The 19,646-nt window shown below is 42.6% G+C and overlaps 1 protein-coding gene across 1 annotated transcript in view; it reads left to right on the top strand.

Moving 5' to 3' along the window:
* LOC114592269 (uncharacterized) overlaps nt 1-18,674 on the top strand; it is a 37,002-nt gene extending 18,328 nt beyond the window's left edge. Inside the window, 1 exon segment of the mRNA XM_077923067.1 lies at nt 10,207-18,674. Coding sequence (XP_077779193.1) covers nt 10,207-11,515 — 1,309 coding nt within the window. The 3' untranslated portion in view covers nt 11,516-18,674.
* Nucleotides 18,675-19,646: the final 972 nt, after the last annotated feature.

Genomic DNA, 19,646 nt, shown 5'->3' with positions numbered 1-19,646 from the left:
TGGCTGATGGTGTCAAATGCCTCTAAAAGATCCAGCAGAACTATGAAACAGCTCTCACCTTCCAACTCTACAGTTCTCTGGTGCAGGTTTGTGCAGATTTTTAGGTACAAGTTGGATGCAAGGGATGCATAGGATTGCAGTCCATCTTATGCACCGTCGGCTTGGGAATAAGTCCCACTGATCAAAAGATAGGATTCCAGGTGGAAAAATCGAAGCTAGAAACAGAACTGCTAGAACCTAAGGTAAAGGTTTTATCTAAAATGTACAACTTGCTGCTAAAATGGAATACACAAGATGAAACGGTCAAATCAGCTATGATTAAATGGGCACAAGACATTGGGTATAACATTATGTTTGCTGACTGGGAAAAGTTATGGACCACCGGTGTGAAGTTCACGGCATGTAATGCCTTAAAAGAAAATATTATGAAAATGATATACAGGTGGTACATGACCCCAGTCAAGCTTGCAAAGATATACCATTTGCCTGATAACAAATGTTGGAAATGTAAAGAAGCTGAAGGAACGTTTTTCCACCTTTGGTGGACATGCCCTAGGGTTAAAGCCTTCTGGGAAATGATATATAACGAGTTGAAAAAGGTATTTAAGTATACTTTTCCTAAGAAACCAGAGGCTTTGCTTTTGGGCATTGCCGGCCAAAGGGTGTTAAAGAAGGACTATACCTTTTTTATGTATGCAACAACGGCAGCAAGGATACTCATCGCTAAACATTGGAAAACACAAGATTTGCCCACGCTGGAAGATTGGCAGACGCAACTGATAGACTACATGGAATTGGCAGAAATGACAGGCAGAATCCGTGACCTGGGAGAAGAAGCAGTGGAAGAGGACTGGGAAAAGTTTAAGGACTACCTACAAAAATATTGTAAATTGTACGAATGTTAAGAAAGTGAAAGAGTAAAAATAAGCGTGGCCTCAGTAAATTAGTCAAAAGGAATGTGAGATTATAATGAAATCGGAGTTTAAGTTAATTTTTGAATAATATTATGTGTAAAATCAAGGTTTTAAATTTGTTGGAGGTAAATGTAAAATGGGAAACATAATAATTGGAAAATATAAATAAGTATTTGAAATAAGGTGATAAATTGCTGTTTAGAACTTTTTAAATTTGGAAAGCAGGAACGGAAGATGTGAGGAAGTCCAATTAGTAAAGAAAGTAAGATTCGGACTAGGATGTTATATTTTTGTTTTGTTCTGTATGCTTTTTTCTTTGTATGTTTCTTTTTTCTTTTTCTATGTATTTTGAAAATCTTGAATAAAAATCTTAAAAAAAAAAAAAAAAAGTCCCACTGATCATGATGAGCCTCGCAGGCGAATAGACTGCTGCTGTGCAGTCCTGCTTTTTAAATAAATGTTCCTTTTCAGATAATACAGAGCATGGTGAAATCACAATAAATAAAATCTACCCTTCAGTAGTTTCAAGCACTACTACAGGTTCCACATAATATCTGCACTGCATTGTTTACTGTGGCAGCACCTGCACTTTGGAACTCCCCGCCTATTACAATAAAGCACGTGCCTTTGCTAGACTCTTTTCAAGCACCTGCTAAAAGCATTCTTGTTTAGGCAAGCATACCCAGGGACACGGGTGGCGCTGTGGGTTAAACCACAGAGCCTAGGGCTTGCCGAAAAGCACGTCAAAGTGCAAGTAGATAAATAGGTACTGCTCCGGCGGGAAGGTAAACTGTGTTTCCGTGCGCTGCTCTGGTTCACCAGAAGCGGCTAGGTCATGCTGGGCACATGAGCCGGAAGCTGTATGCCGGCTTCCTCGGAAAATAAAGCGAGATGAGCGCCGCAACCCCAGAGTCGGCCACAGTCGTCAGGGGTCCCTTTACCTTTACCTTAGCCAGATACTTAGGACGTGGAAGTAATTTTAATTTTTTCTTGATTTTACTGCTGTGGTGTTCTTTTTGTTTGTTTTGGGAAACCCCTCTGCAGGTTTTTTAAAATAAATTTTATTCAATTAATAAATATAAACAAAATAACACAAGCCAAAACACAATCCATCCTAAGTATCTCTCCACAGTGCAGTTCCTTAAAATATCATCTGAACAAAATTGGTGAGGCAGTAAAGAGTTTATCGAGGACAATACATTCTTGCAAAAGCGGGGTTCCAAAGCAGGCACAGTCCAGCTGGGGCAAGGAATGAGCTTATATTCCCCATGCACACGTTCCCTCCCTCGCCTTCCCATTGGTTGGGTGCTGCAAGGTTTTCCTTCCCCCAATTATCAAATAACAGACAAGAGGCTGAGCGTGGAGAGAAACTTCTCCTTCCTCCTCAGAGTTGCCTCCACTTCCGGCTTCACCAGCAGAGATAATTTCCCGGCTTGCAAAGGAGGGAGGGGAGGAGGCGGGAAGCGGGGCTGCGTCGTGCGGAGGCGGAGGAGGGGGCTTCTTCCTAATTAAGGCTCCTAATTAAGCGCCCTTACGCCCTGCCTCCCACGCGGGGGCTCCCATTCCCGCCCCCGCTGCCCGGGATTTCGGGTGAGTGCAAAGCCAGTGGCGGGGAAGGAGGGAAGGGGCTTTGCGAGGGGGTCCAGGAGGAGAAGCCCCGGGACGGGGAGAAGAGAAGGGAGGGAAGGGAGCTGTTTCCTTAAAGGGGGCCTTGAAGGGGAGGGGGGGAGAAGCTTCCTCCTGCAGGGATCTGGTGCAAAGGGAGCTGCAGGGAAGGAGGCGGGAAAGGGGAGAGGGGTGGGCATTGCTGGCCAGGATCGCCTTAATAATAGTATTAAGGACTTAATAGTAATAGGGGCTTTGCGAGGGGGTCCAGGATGAGAAGCCCCAGGACGGGGAGAAGAGAAGGGAGGAAAGGGAGCTATTTCCTTAAAGGGGGCCTTGAAGGGGAAGCGGGGGGGAGAAGCTTCCTCCTGCAGGGATCTGGTGCAAAGGGAGTTGCAGGGAAGGAGGCGGGCAAGGGGAGAGGGGTGGGCATTGCTGGCCAGGTTTGCAATAAAAATAATAATAACAATAATAATTTTGATATTTATATCCCGACCATCTGGCTAGGTTTCACCAGCCTCTCTGGGCAGCTAACAACATCTATAAAATGTCAAATGTTAAAAACTTCCCAATACAAGGCTGCCTCCATATGTCTTCTAAAAGTTCTGTAGTTCTTTATCCCTTTGACGCTGGACGTGAGGGCGCCATTACCTAGAACTCCCTCTGCCTGCCCTGAAACTTCACTTCTCGCAGTGAGAGAACTGGCAGAAGAACCTCGTAGGAGGACCTCAGTGTCCTGGCTTCCTTCCTTATCTTTAGGCACCAGGCCAAAGCATTGCTCTTCTCCCAGGCGTTTGGCTCATTAAACAATCTATGGACTTCACAACTGCATGGGGGGCGGCGGGAGGGTTGTCACTTTCATTTCTTACTCTGCTATGCATCTCTGTGTTTTTTTTTCTTGTAAGCTGCCCTGTGATCTTTGGAGGAAGGGCAGTATAGAAATGTAAAGAACAACAGTAAAAATAGGAAGCCCTGTTGTGTTCAAGGGAGAGGTTGAGACAGAGTCTCTGACCAGCAATGTATACCAGGACATGCTTAGGATGGAATATTATTATTATTATTTTATTATTAATTCATTACTTGCACCCTGTCTATCTGACTGTGTTGCCTCAGCCACTCTGGGCGGCTTCCAACAAAATAAAAACATCAAAAACTTCCCTGTACAGTGGTACCTCAGGTTAAGTACTTAATTCCTTAAGTACTTAGTCCGTACTTAACCTGAAACTCTCCTTAACCTGAAGCACCACTTTAACTAACTGGGTCTCCTGCTGCTGCCGCGCCGCTGGAGCATGATTTCTGTTCTCATCCTGAAGTAAAGTTCTTAACCTGAAGCTCTATTTCTGGGTTTGCGGAGTCTGTAACCTGAAGCGTATGTAACCTGACGTACCACTGTACAGGGCTGCCATCGGAGGTCTACCAGTTTGGCCTTTGATTTTTCTTTAAGGAATCTGCTCTTTAAGGAGCAGTGCTCCAAAGTGCTTATCTTGCGAACTTGCCGTCTAAGTTGTTTACTCCTAACCAAAGCTCCTGTTTCCCAAAAGGACAGGAGGGGGAGCAGAGGAGGAAATGGATGGGTTTGAAGGCTCCTTCCACAAGCCACCTCTCTCCCCTGAGCAACAAGAGCAAAGGGTGTTTGCAGGGCAGGAGGACAGAGGAGGAGGCAGGGAGGGCAGAGGGACGAGTGGGCAGATACCCCGCCTCTCCCAGGGGGTCCAGATGCAAGCAAGGGGCTTCCTTCTTCTCCATGCAAGAGCCACCCATGTATTCAGAGCAGTCCTTTGCAGATTAACTCTTAAGTTCCAAGGGATCTCCTCTCAGGCCACTAATGTACATACCATGCCAGCCTTAGGAAGGGAGATGGGACAGGCAGGTGAAAGGAATTTGCAAGGGTGTTTGAAAATGGGTGGAGGATCTTGGGAAGGGGGTATCCAGTTGGGGTTTCTCCAGGGGCAGCAGAATGTCTTGGGCAGGAGAATCCCGGCAGGGGCTCTCAGACTCCCTTGGCTTCTTCTTCCCTCCCTCCTAGGAAGCTGCAACTTGCTCTGGCTTCTGCGCTCCTCAGGAAGCTGAACCTGCAAACCTAGCTGACACTGAACCTGCAACCCTGGCCAGGATGGCAGGAGGAAGATGGATGGTTGACCTGGTCAGGCTGTCTCCCGCATCCCTCCCCACAACCTCTGAGCATTCCCTCCCAGGACCCTTGGAGAAATCTGGTGAGTTCCAGGGGAGAGGAGATGGGGACAGGGATAGATGGAAGGTGGAGGGAGAAAGAGGAAAAGATGGAGAGGAGACAAATGGAAGGAAGTTCCTGACAGGAAGAAGGAAGGGGTGTGAGGCCTTCTCCAAAGCAGCTCTTTGTTTCTTGAATCCCTTTCAGAAAGTAGTGGGGGCAGGTTTTCTTCCTCCAGGATTTTAAATCTTAGGAGTTACAGTGGTACCTCGGTTCTCAAACTTAATTGTTCCAGAAGTCTTCCAAAACCAAAGCGTTCCTAAACCAAGGCGTGTTTCCCCATAGAAAGTAATGCATTAATCCGTTCCAGACTTTTAAAAACAACCCCTAAAACAGCACTGTAACATGAATGTTACTATCTAACAAGACCATTGATCCATAAAAAGAAAGCAATAATCAATGTTCTGTACCATAAAATAAATAAGACAGCATTGTAGATGAAAAAAATTGAAATTAATTTTTTTTGTATCTGCACTGATGATAGTCATTGATTAAATGGGGGGCTTTTATGCCTTTCCACAGTCAATCTATAAATCAATCATAAAAGAAATAAACAAGCCTCAGTCAAAAATGCAAAAGCCACAAAAACACAAAAAATAGGAAAAAAACTAAAGCAGCAAATGTCACCTCAGAACACTGCAGCCAGGAATGGCTTGAATATTGATGGGGGCGGAGGAGCTTAAATTAGCTGTGCAAGGGAACAAATGGGATGAAATAGGCCTTGATTACGATGGAGACAACTTAAATTAGCTGCTCAAGGGTAAAACGGAATGAAAAAAAGCCTTAAATAGCATGGGGGGCACTTAAATTTGCTGCGCAACAGTAAAAATAGAAGCTCAGGGGCACGTTTGGTTTCTGAGGCAAACTTCAAAAACAGGAGCACCTATTTCTGGGTTTGCAAATGATGAATCAACAGAAGCATAGTCAATCTATAGACTTCCCTCTTTTTTTGAAATATTTTTATTGTTTTTTACAAATACAAGTTTATATCAAAGACATTTTTCTAATCATTTCATGAGATTCTCTGAATCACATGACTTCGCTCCATCCCTTTCATGGGTCCTTATATTAATTTTTTCAAAACTACATACAGTGGTACCTCCATTTGCAAACGGGATCCGTTAAGGAGCCCCAGACAGAGCCCGAATTTTTTGCAAACCGGAGGACCGCTTCTGTACATGCACGCGGCGCAATAGAGTGTTTCTACGCATGCGAGCAACAAAACCCGGAAAAATACCAGAGGGTTATGTAACACAATATACTAGTGTATAGATACATTCTCCACAGTTTTCATTTATCTAAATTGTGCATAAACCTATTTACAAGTGATTCCTAAAGTCCAGCTAAATTTTTGATTTGCGTGCAGTAATCTCATAGGTAAATTATAAAATTTCCCCATTCTTTTTTAAAGTCCTTGTTTTCTTGATTCCCGAGTCTCGCGGCTAATTTTGCCATTTCGGCAGAGTCCAGCAGTTTGGCTTGCCATTCTTCCCTAGTTGGGATTATTGCATCTTTCCATCGTTGGGATAATAACATCTGTGCAGCTGTTGTCGCATACATAGTCTTTCCTGGTCTTTTGCAATCTCAGTACCTGTAATTCCAAATAAATATGCTTCTACATTCTTAACAAACATTATTTTAAACATTTTTTCCCAATTCATTATATTTGTTGTTGTTTAGCCGTTTAGTCGTGTCCAACTTTTCATGACCCCATGGACCAGAGCACGCCAGGCACTTCTGTCTTCCACTGCTTCCCGCAGTTTCGTCAAACTCATGCTGGTAGTTTCGTGAACACTATCCAACCATCTCGTCCTCTGTCGTCCCCTTCTCCTTGGGCCCCCATCTTTCCCAACATTAGGGTCTTTTCCAGGGAGTCTTCTCTTCTCATGAGGTGGCCAAAGTATTGGAGCCTCAGCTTCAGGATCTGTCCTTCCAGTGAGCACTCAGGGCTGATTTCCTTAAGAATGGATAGGTTTGATCTTCTTTCAGTCCATGGGACTCTCAAGAGTCTCCTCCAACACCATAATTTAAAGGCATCAATTCTTCGGCGATCAGCTTTCTTTATGGTCCAGCTTTCACTTCCATACATCACTACTGGGAAAACCATAGCTTTTACTGTATGGACCTTTGTTGGCAAGGTGATGTCTCTACTTTTTCATTATATACCATTTCCCAAAATGATACTGTTATCTTACATGACCACCACATATAGCAAACAGTACCCACTTCCTCTTTACACTTCCCTCAGATATTTGAACTTTCTCTATACATTTTAGATAACTTACTAGGAGTCAAATACCACCAGTATATCATTTTCATGTAGTTTTCTTTCAATGTACAGCAAGCTGTGAATTTCAGATCTGTTTTCCAAAGCCTCTCCCAATCTGCCATTTGTATGTTATGTCCTAAGTCCCTTTCCCATTTCGTCATAACTGATTTGACCTGTTCATCCTTTGTATACCGTTCTAGGAGCAAGTTACACATTTTAGACAGATCTTTTTATGTTACTTCCTAAGAGTTCTTTTTGAAATGTGATGTCTCTTAACTAAAACCTTTCTTTTTGTCTATCTTAAAGATATCGTTTAGTTGATAGTACTGTAACCAGTCAGTTAAAGCTTCCCTTATCTCTTCAAAATCTTTTAATTTCAGTTGGTTTTCAACTTCAGTTAACAGCTCTCTATAAGTCACCCGATTACTTCTCATATTCATTTTTTTTCAGAGATATTACTTCCAAGGGGGAAAGCTACCAGTGTGTTTTTTACTCAAGCAAATTTTTATACTTCTCCCATACCCTACAAATTGGTTTTCTTACTATATGATTCTTAAAAGCTCTAAAAACCTTGGCCTTTTCCTACCATAAATATGCATGCTATCCATTATTTGTGTTCTTCCAGATCTAAAATACAGTATCTGTGTTTTCCATTCCCGGTTCTAGCAGATATAGGATGCTTCATAATAAAGTTTTGTAATGGTTATAGGGGTTGCTCGTGCGTAAGTTGCCGCCACTCCTGGCTAGGTTGCCTGGTTAAACCTTTTCTGTCTGGACAGCCCTTCACTTCGTGGCTGTTTCAGTCGCTAGCAGAATCCGTCAGTGGGCGTTTCTTAAACCTCTTCCAGCAAAGAAGTTCTTTGACGCCAAGTCTCCGCCTACTCTCCCTGCACGGAAGTCTTCTGCGCAGGGTGGGTGTGGGCAGCGGAGGACCTGTTCTCTCCCCGCTGGTCTCTGGCGAGGAGTCCTGGAGCCCCCTCGCCGATTCCCCCATCTGCCCCCTTTATCCCTGGTGTTACACTGATTTCCTTCCCCAGCCGATGAGCTGCCTCTCTCCCTGCTGGGCCCTTCTCCAGCATCGCTTGGGAGCCTTGCCTCCGCCTCTAGCTCCAATGGCAGTTCCCTGACAAGTTTCAAATCCGGCAGGGCGAAACCTCCTCTCTCTCTCTTACATCTGTTAATAATTTATTTTTTATACTTGATTTCGTCCCTTGTCAGATAAACCTAGATATATCTTCTTGCCATTTTTCAAAGCATCCTGCGTTGCCTATTGCCAGGACTGATTGGAATAAAAATAACATTTTTGGCAATACATTCATTTTTATTACTGATATTCTTCCCCAAAATGATAAATTCATTCTTCCCCATATCTCTAAAGCTCTTTTTATTTCTTTCCACTCATTCTTGTAATTGTCTTTAAAAATATTAATATTCTTAGCTGTCAAACAAATACCTCAGTATTTGACTTTGTTATGTATAACTAACTCTGTTTTCTGTTGTAATTCCTTTTGATCTTCCTCCATTGTGTTTTTTACCAAAAACTTAGTCTTATTCTTGTTTAGTTTAAAGCCTCCGGCCTGCCCGAAGTCCTGTATCTTTTCTACCACCTTCGGTGGAGTATTTTTGGGATCCATTATAATTACAATTACTGTAAAAGCTTTTAATTTATATGCTTTATTTTCTACTGTTATTCCTGTAATTAATTTCTCCACTTTTTCTCTCTCGCCAGGGCCTCTAATACCAAAATAAATAATAATGGTGATAGGGTATCCTTGTCTTGTCCCCTTCATTATTTTACACTTTTCTGTTATAACCTTATTATCAATCAGCATAGACTGTTGGTAAAAATAAATTGCTTCCCCATAATTCATTTTTTTCTTTTATATTTTTCATAAAAGCCCATGAAACATTATCAAAAGCCTTTTCAACATCTATAAACATTAAGGCCACTTTTTTCTCATTTCTTACTTTCAAATATTCAATAATATCAATTATATTCCTTATATTCTCCTTCATCTGACGTCCTGGTAGAAAGCAGGCCTGCTTGTGATGAATTTTTTCTGCTAAAACACCTTTTATTCTATTGCCCAAGATATGAGCAATAGTCTAAATGGATTTCTATGGACTTCCATCCTACAGGAGTGATGGCCAACAACTTGGATAGCTTGAAAAAGAGGATTAGACTGAAAGCACAGGAAGGCAGGGGGCTCTTGTACTCAAATCCTGCTTGCTGGTTTACTGCAGGCATTTAGTTGACCACTGTGAGAACAGGATGCTGGACTAGGGGGGCCTTTGCTCAATCGAACAGGCTCTTCTTATGTTCTAATACAGGCATCCCCAAACTTGGCCCTCCAGATGTTTTGGGACTACAACTCCCAATGTCCCTAGCTAACAGGATCAGTGGTCAGGGATGATGGGAATTGTAGTCCCAAAACATCTGGAGGGCCAAGTTTGGGGATGCCTGTTCTAATATATTGCAATATTTTTACAGTTACATGTGGCATAGTAACACAAAAGTTTTACTTCTTAGTCATAGGAGAGACTGCTATTCAAGCCTGTGATCATTTCCTCCCTGGAAAAAGAGAAATACTGTGGTACCTCGGGTTACATACGCTTCAGGTTACATATGCTTCAGGTTACAGACTCTGCTCACCCAGAAATAGTGCTTCAGGTTAAGAACTTTGCTTCAGGATGAGAACAGAAATCGTGCTCCGGCGGTGAAGGCCCCATTAGCTAAAATGCTGCTTCAGCATAAGAACAGTTTCAGGTTAAGTACGGACCTCCAGAACGAATTAAGTACTTAACCCGAGGTACCACTGTACAGAGATGTGTCTAAGAAGCCAGTTCCACCATAAATTATAACATAAATACATTTTATTAAGTGAATGGAGTGATCATGTCTCATTCTTGCCATTATCACATCTACATTCCTAGAAGTTTGGAACGTAAGAGAGGACAGTGGAGAATGGAGACTGTTAAAATAAGAGACGGTGCATATTGGGATTGACGTGTTTGTTAGTTCCTTTCTTTTCTTTCTTGAAAGTCTTAACAGGACTCTCCCCGCCCCCCCACTCCCAAACAGGTGAGGAAGATGATGGCCAGAATTCTATGGAGTCATCTGTGAAATCATTGGGAAGAACAAAGAAACAGTTTAAATGCCTGGAGTGTGGGATGTGCTTTAGTCACAGTGGAAGACTGAGAAGACACCAACAAACTCATACAGGGGAGAAACCATTTGCATGTATTGAATGTGGAAAGACCTTCAGGGAAAATAGTACTCTTAGAAAACATCAAGGAACTCACACAGGGGAGAAACCATTTCAATGTATTGAATGTGGAAAGAGCTTCAGTAGAAGTGAACACCTTAGAAAACACCAACTAACTCATACGGGGGAGAAACCATTTAAATGTATTGAATGTGGAAAGTGCTTCAGTCTAACTGAAAGCCTTAGAAGACACCAACGAACTCACACGGGGGAGACACCATTTAAATGTATTGAATGTGGAAAGAGCTTCAGTCAAAATGGAACACTTAGAATGCACCAGGTAACTCACATTGGGGAGAAACCATTTAAATGTATTGAATGTGGAAACAGCTTCAGTCAAAATAGATACCTTAGAAGACATCAACGAACTCACACAGGGGAAAAACCATTTAAATGTATTGAATGTGGAATGAGCTTCAGTGTAAGTGGATACCTTAGAAAACACCAAAAAACTCACACGGCGGAGAAACCATTTGAATGTATTGAATGTGGAAAGAGCTTCAGTGTAAGTGGAAACCTTAGAAAACACCAAAAAACTCACACGGGGGAGAAACCATTTGAATGTATTGAATGTGGAAAGAGCTTCATTAAAAGTGGAGCACTTAGAAAACACCAACAAACTCACACAGGGGAGAAACCATTTCAATGTATTGAATGTGGAAAGTGCTTCAGTCTAAACGGAACACTTAGAAAACACCAAAAAACTCACACGGGGGAGAAACCATTTGCATGTATTGAATGTGGAAAGTGCTTCAGTCGATATGAAGCACTTAGAATACACCAACGAACTCACACAGGGGAGAAACCATTTAAATGTATTGAATGTGGAAAGAGCTTCAGTGAAAGTGGAACACTTAGAAAACACCAAAAAACTCACACGGGGGAGAAACCATTTAAATGTATTGAATGTGGAAAGTGCTTCAGTCTAACTGAAAGCCTTAGAAGACACCAACGAACTCACACGGGGGAGACACTATTTAAATGTATTGAATGTGGAAAGAGCTTCAGTCGATATGAAACACTTAGAATGCACCAACGAACTCACATTGGGGAGAAACCATTTAAATGTATTGAATGTGGAAACAGCTTCAGTCAAAATAGATACCTTAGAAGACATCAACGAACTCACACAGGGGAAAAACCATTTAAATGTATTGAATGTGGAAAGTGTTTCAGTCAAAATGAAGCACTTAGAAAACACGAAAAAACTCACACAGGAGAAACCATTTAAATGTACTGAATGTGGAAAGAATGTGGAAAGCTTCAGTCCATATCGACACCTTATAAGACACCAACTTCAGCTGCAGTAGAGCACTTAGAATACACCAACTATTTTTTAAAAAATAACATTTATTAAAGTTTTAAAGGTTACAAAAGGAAAAAGAGAAAACACCAAATTAAGCAAAAAACAAGACAATACATCACAAGTAAAAACAAACAGAAGAAAAAACAAAAAAAGAAAAAAAATCAAACCTTCCCATTACTTATCTTTCATTTGCTTGTTTCCTTGACCTCCTCGCACCTCCCTTTTTTGTATTCTAGTTGAGTTAGATATTTCAGCAAATCCTTTCCATCTTTGTTTTTATCCTAATAATTTATCTTCATATACTGTAATTTTACATTCTTCCAGGATATGCCTGGAAGCGAAAGGAAAGTCCAATGCTGTAAAGAAAAATATTGCATAGGAACCTGGAATGTAAGAACCATGAACCTGGGTAAGTCGGAGGTGGTCAAAAGTGAGATGGCAAGAATAAATATTGACATCCTGGGCATCAGTGAACTAAAATGGACGGGAATGGGTGAATTCAGTTCGGATGACCATCATATCTACTACTGTGGGCAAGAAACCCGTAAAAGAAATGGAGTGGCCCTCATAGTCAACAAAAGAGTGGCGATGGCTGTACTGTATCAAAAATGATAGAATGATCTCGATACGAATCCAAGGCAGACCTTTTAACATCACAGTAATCCAAGTTTATGCACCAACTACTGGTGCTGAAGAAACTGAAATTGACCAATTCTATGAAGACTTACAACACCTTATAGAAGTGACACCAAAGAAGGATGTTCTTTTCATTATAGGGGATTGGAATGCTAAAGTAGGGAGACAAGAGATAAAAGGAACAACTAGCAAGTTTGGCCTTGGAGATCAAAACAAAGCAGGGCAAAGGCTAATAGAGTTCTGTCAAGAGAACAAGCTGGTCATCACAAACACGCTTTTCCAACAACACAAGAGACGACTCTACACATGGACATCACCAGATGGGCAGCATCGAAATCAGATTGATTATATTCTCTGCAGCCAAAGATGGAGAAGTTCTATACAGTCAGCAAAAACAAGACCTGGAGCTGACTGTGGCTCAGATCAACAGCTTCTTATAGCAAAATTCAAGCTTAAACTGAAGAAAGTAGGAAAAACCACTGGTCCGGTAAGATACAATCTAAGTCAAATCCCTTATGAATACATAGTAGAAGTGAGGAACAGGTTTAAGGATTTAGATCTGGTGGACAGAGTGCCTGAAAAACTATGAATGGAGGCTCATAACATTATACAGGAGGCAGCAACGAAAACCATCCCAATGAAAAGGAAATGCAAGAAAGCAAAGTGGCTGTCCAATGAGGCTTTACAAATAGCGGGGGAGAGAAGGCAAGCAAAATGCGAGGGAGATGGTGAAAGATACAGGAAATTGAATGCAGATTTCCAAAGAATAGCAAGGAAAGACAAGAAGACCTTCTTAAACGAGCAATGCAAAGAAATAGAGGAAAGCAATAGAATGGGAAGAACCAGAGATCTGTTCAAGAAAATTGGAGATATGAAAGGAACATTTCGTACAAACATTTCCATAATAAAGGACAAAAGTGGAAAGGACCTAACAGAAGCAGAAGACATCAAGAAGAGGTGGCAAGAATACACAGAGGAATTATACCAGAAAGAAATGGATGTCCCGTATAGCCCAGGTAGTGTGGTTGCTGACCTTGAGCCAGACATCCTGGAAAGTGAAGTCAAATGGGCCTTAGAAAGCACTGCAAATAACAAGGCCAGTGGAAGTGATGGTATTCCAGCTGAACTATTTAAAATTTTAAAAGATGATGCTGTTAAGGTGCTACACTCAATATGCCAGCAAGTTTGGAAAACTCAGCAGTGGCCAGAAGATTGGAGAAGATCAGTCTACATCCCAATCCCAAAGAAGGGCAGTGCCAAAGAATGCTCCAACTACCGCACAATTGCACTCATTTCACATGCTAGCAAGGTTATGCTTAAAATTCTACAAGGAAGGCTCAAGCAGTGTGTGGACCGAGAACTCCCAGAAGTGCAAGCTGGATTTAGAAGAGGCAGAGGAACCAGAGACCAAATTGCAAACATGCGCTGGATTATGGAGAAAGCTAGAGAGTTCCAGAAAGACATCTACTTCTGCTTCATTGACTATGCAAAAGCCTTTGACTGTGTCGACCACGGCAAACTATGGCAAGTTCTTAAAGAAATGGGAGTGCCAGATCACCTCATCTGTCTCCTGAGAAATCTCTAAAATCTCTCACTGCCTCCATTTCTTCCCCTTCTATTTGCCAGGAGGTGATGGGACCAGTGGCCATGATCTTCGTTTTTTTTTATGTTGAGCTTCAGACCATATTTTGCGCTCTCCTCTTTCACTCTCATTAAAAGGTTCTTTAATTCCTCCTCACTTTCTGCCATCAAGGTTGTGTCATCTGCATATCTGAGGTTGTTGATATTTCTTCCGGCAATCTTAATTCCAGCTTGGGATTCATCCAGCCCAGCCTTTCGCATGATGTATTCTGCATATAAATTAAATAAGCAGGGAGACAAAATACAGCCTTGTCGTACTCCTTTCCCAATTTTGGACCAATCAGTTGTTCCATATCCTGTTCTAACTGTAGCTTCTTGTCCCACATAGAGATTTCTCAGGAGACAGATGAGGTGATGAGGCACTCCCATTTCTTTAAGAATTTGCCATAGTTTGCTGTGGTCGACACAGTCAAAGGCTTTTGCATAGTCAATGAAGCAGAAGTAGATGTCTTTCTGGAACTCTCTAGCTTTCTCCATAATCCAGCGCATGTTTGCAATTTGGTCTCTGGTTCCTCTGCCTCTTCTAAATCCAGCTTGCACTTCTGGGAGTTCTCGGTCCACATACTGCTTGAGCCTTCCTTGTAGAATTTTAAGCATAACCTTGCTAGCGTGTGAAATGAGTGCAATTGTGCGGTAGTTGGAGCATTCTTTGGCACTGCCCTTCTTTGGGATTGGGATGTAGACTGATCTTCTCCAATCTTCTGGCCACTGCTGAGTTTTCCAAACTTGCTGGCATATTGAGTGTAGCACCTTAACAGCATCATCTTTTAAAATTTTAAATAGTTCAGCTGGAATACCATCACTTCCACTGGCCTTGTTATTTGCAGTGCTTTCTAAGGCCCGTTTGACTTCACTTTCCAGGATGTCTGGCTCAAGGTCAGCAACCACACTACCTGGGGTGTACGAGACATCCATATCTTTCTGGTATAATTCCTCTGTGTATTCTTGCCACCTCTTCTTGATGTCTTCTGCTTCTGTTAGGTCCTTACCACTTTTGTCCTTTATTATGGTAATCTTGTTTTCATCTTATTCAACTTAAATCCCGCTACCTGACCAAATTCTTGAATCGGTTCCAATACTCTTTTGGTACTTTAGATTCTGGCTCCTGTAATGTCAATACCAGATCATTGGCAAATGCTTTCAATTTGTACTGTTTAGCTCCGACTTGTATACCTTTAACCAATGGATCCCTTCTAATCATATTTAAAAGGACCTCCAGGACCGATATAAAAAGCAAAGGAGAAATTGGGCAACCTTGTCGTGTTCCTTTCTCTAACTTAAATTCTTCCGTAACCACATTGTTGACAATTAGATCCAGCAGAACTAGGAAACAGCTCTCACCTTTCTCCCTAGCCCGCCGGAGATCATCAACCAGCGCGACCAAGGCAGTTTCAGTCCCATGGTGAGACCTGAATCCCGATTGGAAGGGATCCAAATGGTCCGTTTCCTCCAGGCGTGCTTGGAGTTGTTCAGCAACCACCCCCTCAATCACCTTGCCCAAGAATGGCAGATTTGAAACTGGGCGATAGTTGGCCAAATTGGCCGGGTCTAAAGATTTTTTTTAAGAAGCGGTTTAATGACCGCCTCTTTCAGCGGGTCTGGGAAGGCTCCCTCACAGAGGGAAGCATTCACCACCCCGCAGAGCCCATCGCCCAGCCCCTCCCGGCTCGCTTTTATCAGCCAGGATGGGCAAGGATCAAGGAGACAGGTGGTCGGTTTCACTTTTCCAAGCAGCCTGTCCACATCCTCGGAGGTAACAGACTGGAATTGATCCCATGTAACAGGACCAGACAGAACTCTAGCACTCTCCCGCCCTGGCACTGCTCCCACGGTGGAGTCTACCTCCTTCTGAATCTGAGCGATTTTATCTGCAAAAAACTTTGCAAAAGCATTGCAGGAGATCTTGGGGTCCCTACCAGGCCCCGGTGGTACAGGTGGTTCCGATAGATTGCGAACCACCTGAAAAAGTCTCCTGCTGCTGTTTTCTGCAGATGCTATGCTATGGGCCGTGTCCAGAAAGTGGTGGTGGGGGATGAGTGCTCAGACCCCTGGGCTCTCACTTGTGGGGTGCCTCAGGGTTCTGTCCTCTCCCCCATGCTTTTTAATATCTATATGAAGCCGCTGGGAGAGATCATCAGGGGGTTTGGACTGGGTGTTCATCAGTACGCAGATGACACCCAGCTCTACCTCTCCTTTAAATCAGAACCAGTGAAGGCGGTGAAGGTCCTGTGTGAGTGCCTGGAGGCGGTTGGAGGATGGATGGCGGCTAACAGACTGAGGTTGAATCCTGACAAGACAGAAGTACTGTTTTTGGGGGACAGGGAGCGGGTTGGTGTGGGGGATTCCCTGGTCTTGAATGGGGTAACTGTGCCCCTAAAGGACCAGGTGCGTAGCCTGGGAGTCATTTTGGACTCACAGCTGTCCATGGAGGCGCAGGTTAACTCTGTGTCCAGGGCAGCTGTCTACCAGCTCCACCTGGTACGCAGGCTAAGACCCTACCTGCCCGCGAACTGTCTCGCCAGAGTGGTGCATGCTCTAGTTATCTCACGCTTGGACTACTGCAACGCGCTCTACGTGGGGCTACCTTTGAAGGTGACCCGGAAACTGCAATTAATCCAGAATGCGGCAGCTAGACTGGTGACTGGGAGTGGCCGCCGGGACCATATAACACCGGTTCTGAGAGACCTGCATTGGCTCCCAGTACGTTTCCGAGCACGATTCAAAGTGTTGGTGCTGACCTTTAAAGCCCTAAACGGCCTCGGTCCTGTATACCTGAAGGAGTGTCTCCACCCCCATCATTCAGCCCGGACACTGAGATCCAGCGCCGAGGGCCTTCTGGCGGTTCCCTCATTGCGAGAAGTGAGGCTACAGGGAACCAGACAGAGGGCCTTCTCGGTAGTGGCGCCCGCCCTGTGGAACGCCCTCCCATTAGATGTCAAAGAGATAAATAATTACCTGATATTCAGAAGACATCTTAAGGTAGCCCTGTTCAGGGAAGTTTTTAATATGTAATGCTGTACTGTTTTTAACACTGATTGGGAGGCGCCCAGAGTGGCTGGGGAAACTCAGCCAGATGGGCGGGGTAGAAATAATAATAATAATTATTATTATTATTATTATTATTAATTAATTTAGCCTTTTGTTCTGAATAGATTGCACCTATACCATTTCCAAAACCTTGGCCAACCCCCATCCCCTGTAAATTCTTCTTCATAAAACTCCAGGAAATATTGTCAAAGGCTTTCTCCGCGTCCACAAATATCAAAACTGCTTTGGTGTTAATATTCACGTGTAATTTTTCTAAAATGTTAATTATATTCCTCGTATTGTCAGACAAGTGCCTGCCCGGGAGAAAGCCCGCTTGATCTTTATGTATTCTACTAAAACCTTTTTTAGTCTTTTAGTTATGATATCTGCAAAAATTTTATAATCCACATTGAGCAAAGATATGGGGCGGTAGTTCTTAAGCTGTGCCTTCTCAGACTCTGTTTTCGGTATAAGTGTAATATAAGCTTCCTTCCACAACTCTGGTGCCTTTTTCCCTTCCAAACTTCATTGCAAACTTTCTTTAAAGGTTGTACTAACCATTCTTTCAAGGATCTATAATATCTTGAAGTCAAACCATCCGGCCCTGGAGATTTGCCTAATTGCATGTTCTGATTGGCCCCTTCTACCTCCTGCTCCGTTATTTTGTAATTCAACATAAGCTTATTTTCTTGAGAGATTTTTTTGTAGTCCATTTATTTTCAAAAAACGATCAATGTCCATTTCTTTCTGCGTCTCCTGTGTATATAGTTGTTTAAAGTACCTCTGAAAGCACTTCCTGATCTCCACTGGATTCTGTATATTATTTCCCTCCACTTCCAAATTCGTAATGGTATTGAGTTTTTGTCTCATCTGTTTAATTTTCCAATCTATTTCCTGGTTCATCATTTTCATATATTGTACTTGATATAACTTTATCTCTTTCAGAATCTCCTGTGACTTTGGTTTCACTCTCAGTTTCTTCTCTCCTTCCTTTATTTTCTCCAAAATCTTATCTTTATTTTTCATTTTGCGCTCTCTTCTTAATTGCATTCTGTTGTATCAAAAATCCTCTCATAGCTGCTTTACTTGCGTCCCAGATTACTCTTTTTCAACAGTGGTGTTCATATTTTTCTCAAAGTAGTCTCTCAAGGTTTTTTGGGCCTTCTTAGTCACATCTTCGTTCCTAAACAAAGTGTCATTCATCCTCCATCTAAAGGAACCAATTGGTGTTAGTTTCATTTCCATCTTCACAGCATTGTGGTCGGAGCAAGTTTTAGGGCAGATTTCCACTTTTCTAGTCTTCGGAGCCAGCCCTCTAGTTACCCAAATTTGGTCAATTCTTGTCCATGTCATTTTGGCCTCAGAAAAGAAAGTTCCCTCTCTTCCCAAGGGGTTCTTCGTTCTCCAAATGTCAACTAAATCCATATTGTCAGTCATGTCAAAACAAGTTTTTGGTAGTCTACCATACTTAGTAACTACCTGTCTCTGTGCCTTGTCCATATTTGTAGTCACCACTCCATGTCCCCCATCAAAATCATATTGTAATCCATATGGTCCATCAGAGTCTCATGTAACTTCTTAAAAAATTCCGATTTCCCCTCGTTTGGTGCATAGATGCCTACTATCAAAAATTTCTCTCCTTGTGATTGAATTTCAATTGCAACAAATCTTCCTTGGTCATCTTTAAATATAAATTTTGGTGATAGGCATAAATTACTACTCCTCTTTTTTAAACTTTGTCTGATGAAATAAATTCATGGCCCAGTCTTTTATTACTCAATACCTTCCTGTGTAGCCTTATCACATGTGTTAGAATACACCAACTAACTTATACGGGGGAGAAACCATTGGAACATGTCTGTACACTCCAGTCTCTAGAAGAAGACCACACATCTGTACTTCCAGTACAGGACACATGATACACTGAGCTAACATCCGGTGCTCAGTACACTGAATGGACTGCCCCTTTTTCCCAGCAGTACATCTCCAGACAATAACATCCTGTTTTGCATAAAAGCCACTTGCAGCTGGCTTTTGCATTGCTGCTTTTATCCAACAGCGGCTTCATGTAGATGTTGAAAAGCATGGGGAGAGGACGGAACCCTGAGGCACCCCACAAGTGAGAGCTCAGGGATCTGAACACTCATCCCCCAACACCACTCAACCCCCAACAACATTTTCTGAACACGGCCCAAGAGGAAGGAGCGGAACCACTGTATAACAGTGCCTCTAGCTCCCAGGCCCTCTAGACGGTCCAGAAGGATGTTATGGCTGATGGTGTCAAATGCCTCTAAAAGATCCAGCAGAACTATGAAACAGCTCTCACCTTCCAACTCTACAGTTCTCTGGTGCAGGTTTGCGCAGATTTTTAGGTACAAGTTGGATGCAAGGGATGCATAGGATTGCAGTCCATCTTATGCACCGTCGGCTTGGGAATAAGTCCCACTGATCAAAAGATAGGATTCCAGGTGGAAAAATCGAAGCTAGAAACAGAACTGCTAGAACCTAAGGTAAAGGTTTTATCTAAAATGTACAACTTGCTGCTAAAATGGAATACACAAGATGAAACGGTCAAATCAGCTATGATTAAATGGGCACAAGACATTGGGTATAACATTATGTTTGCTGACTGGGAAAAGTTATGGACCACCGGTGTGAAGTTCACGGCATGTAATGCCTTAAAAGAAAATATTATGAAAATGATATACAGGTGGTACATGACCCCAGTCAAGCTTGCAAAGATATACCATTT

Source organism: Podarcis muralis, chromosome 2, assembly GCF_964188315.1.
Source record: "Podarcis muralis chromosome 2, rPodMur119.hap1.1, whole genome shotgun sequence".
NCBI classification, from domain to species: Eukaryota; Metazoa; Chordata; class Lepidosauria; order Squamata; family Lacertidae; genus Podarcis; species Podarcis muralis.
This window is presented reverse-complemented; position numbering and strand designations above follow the sequence as displayed.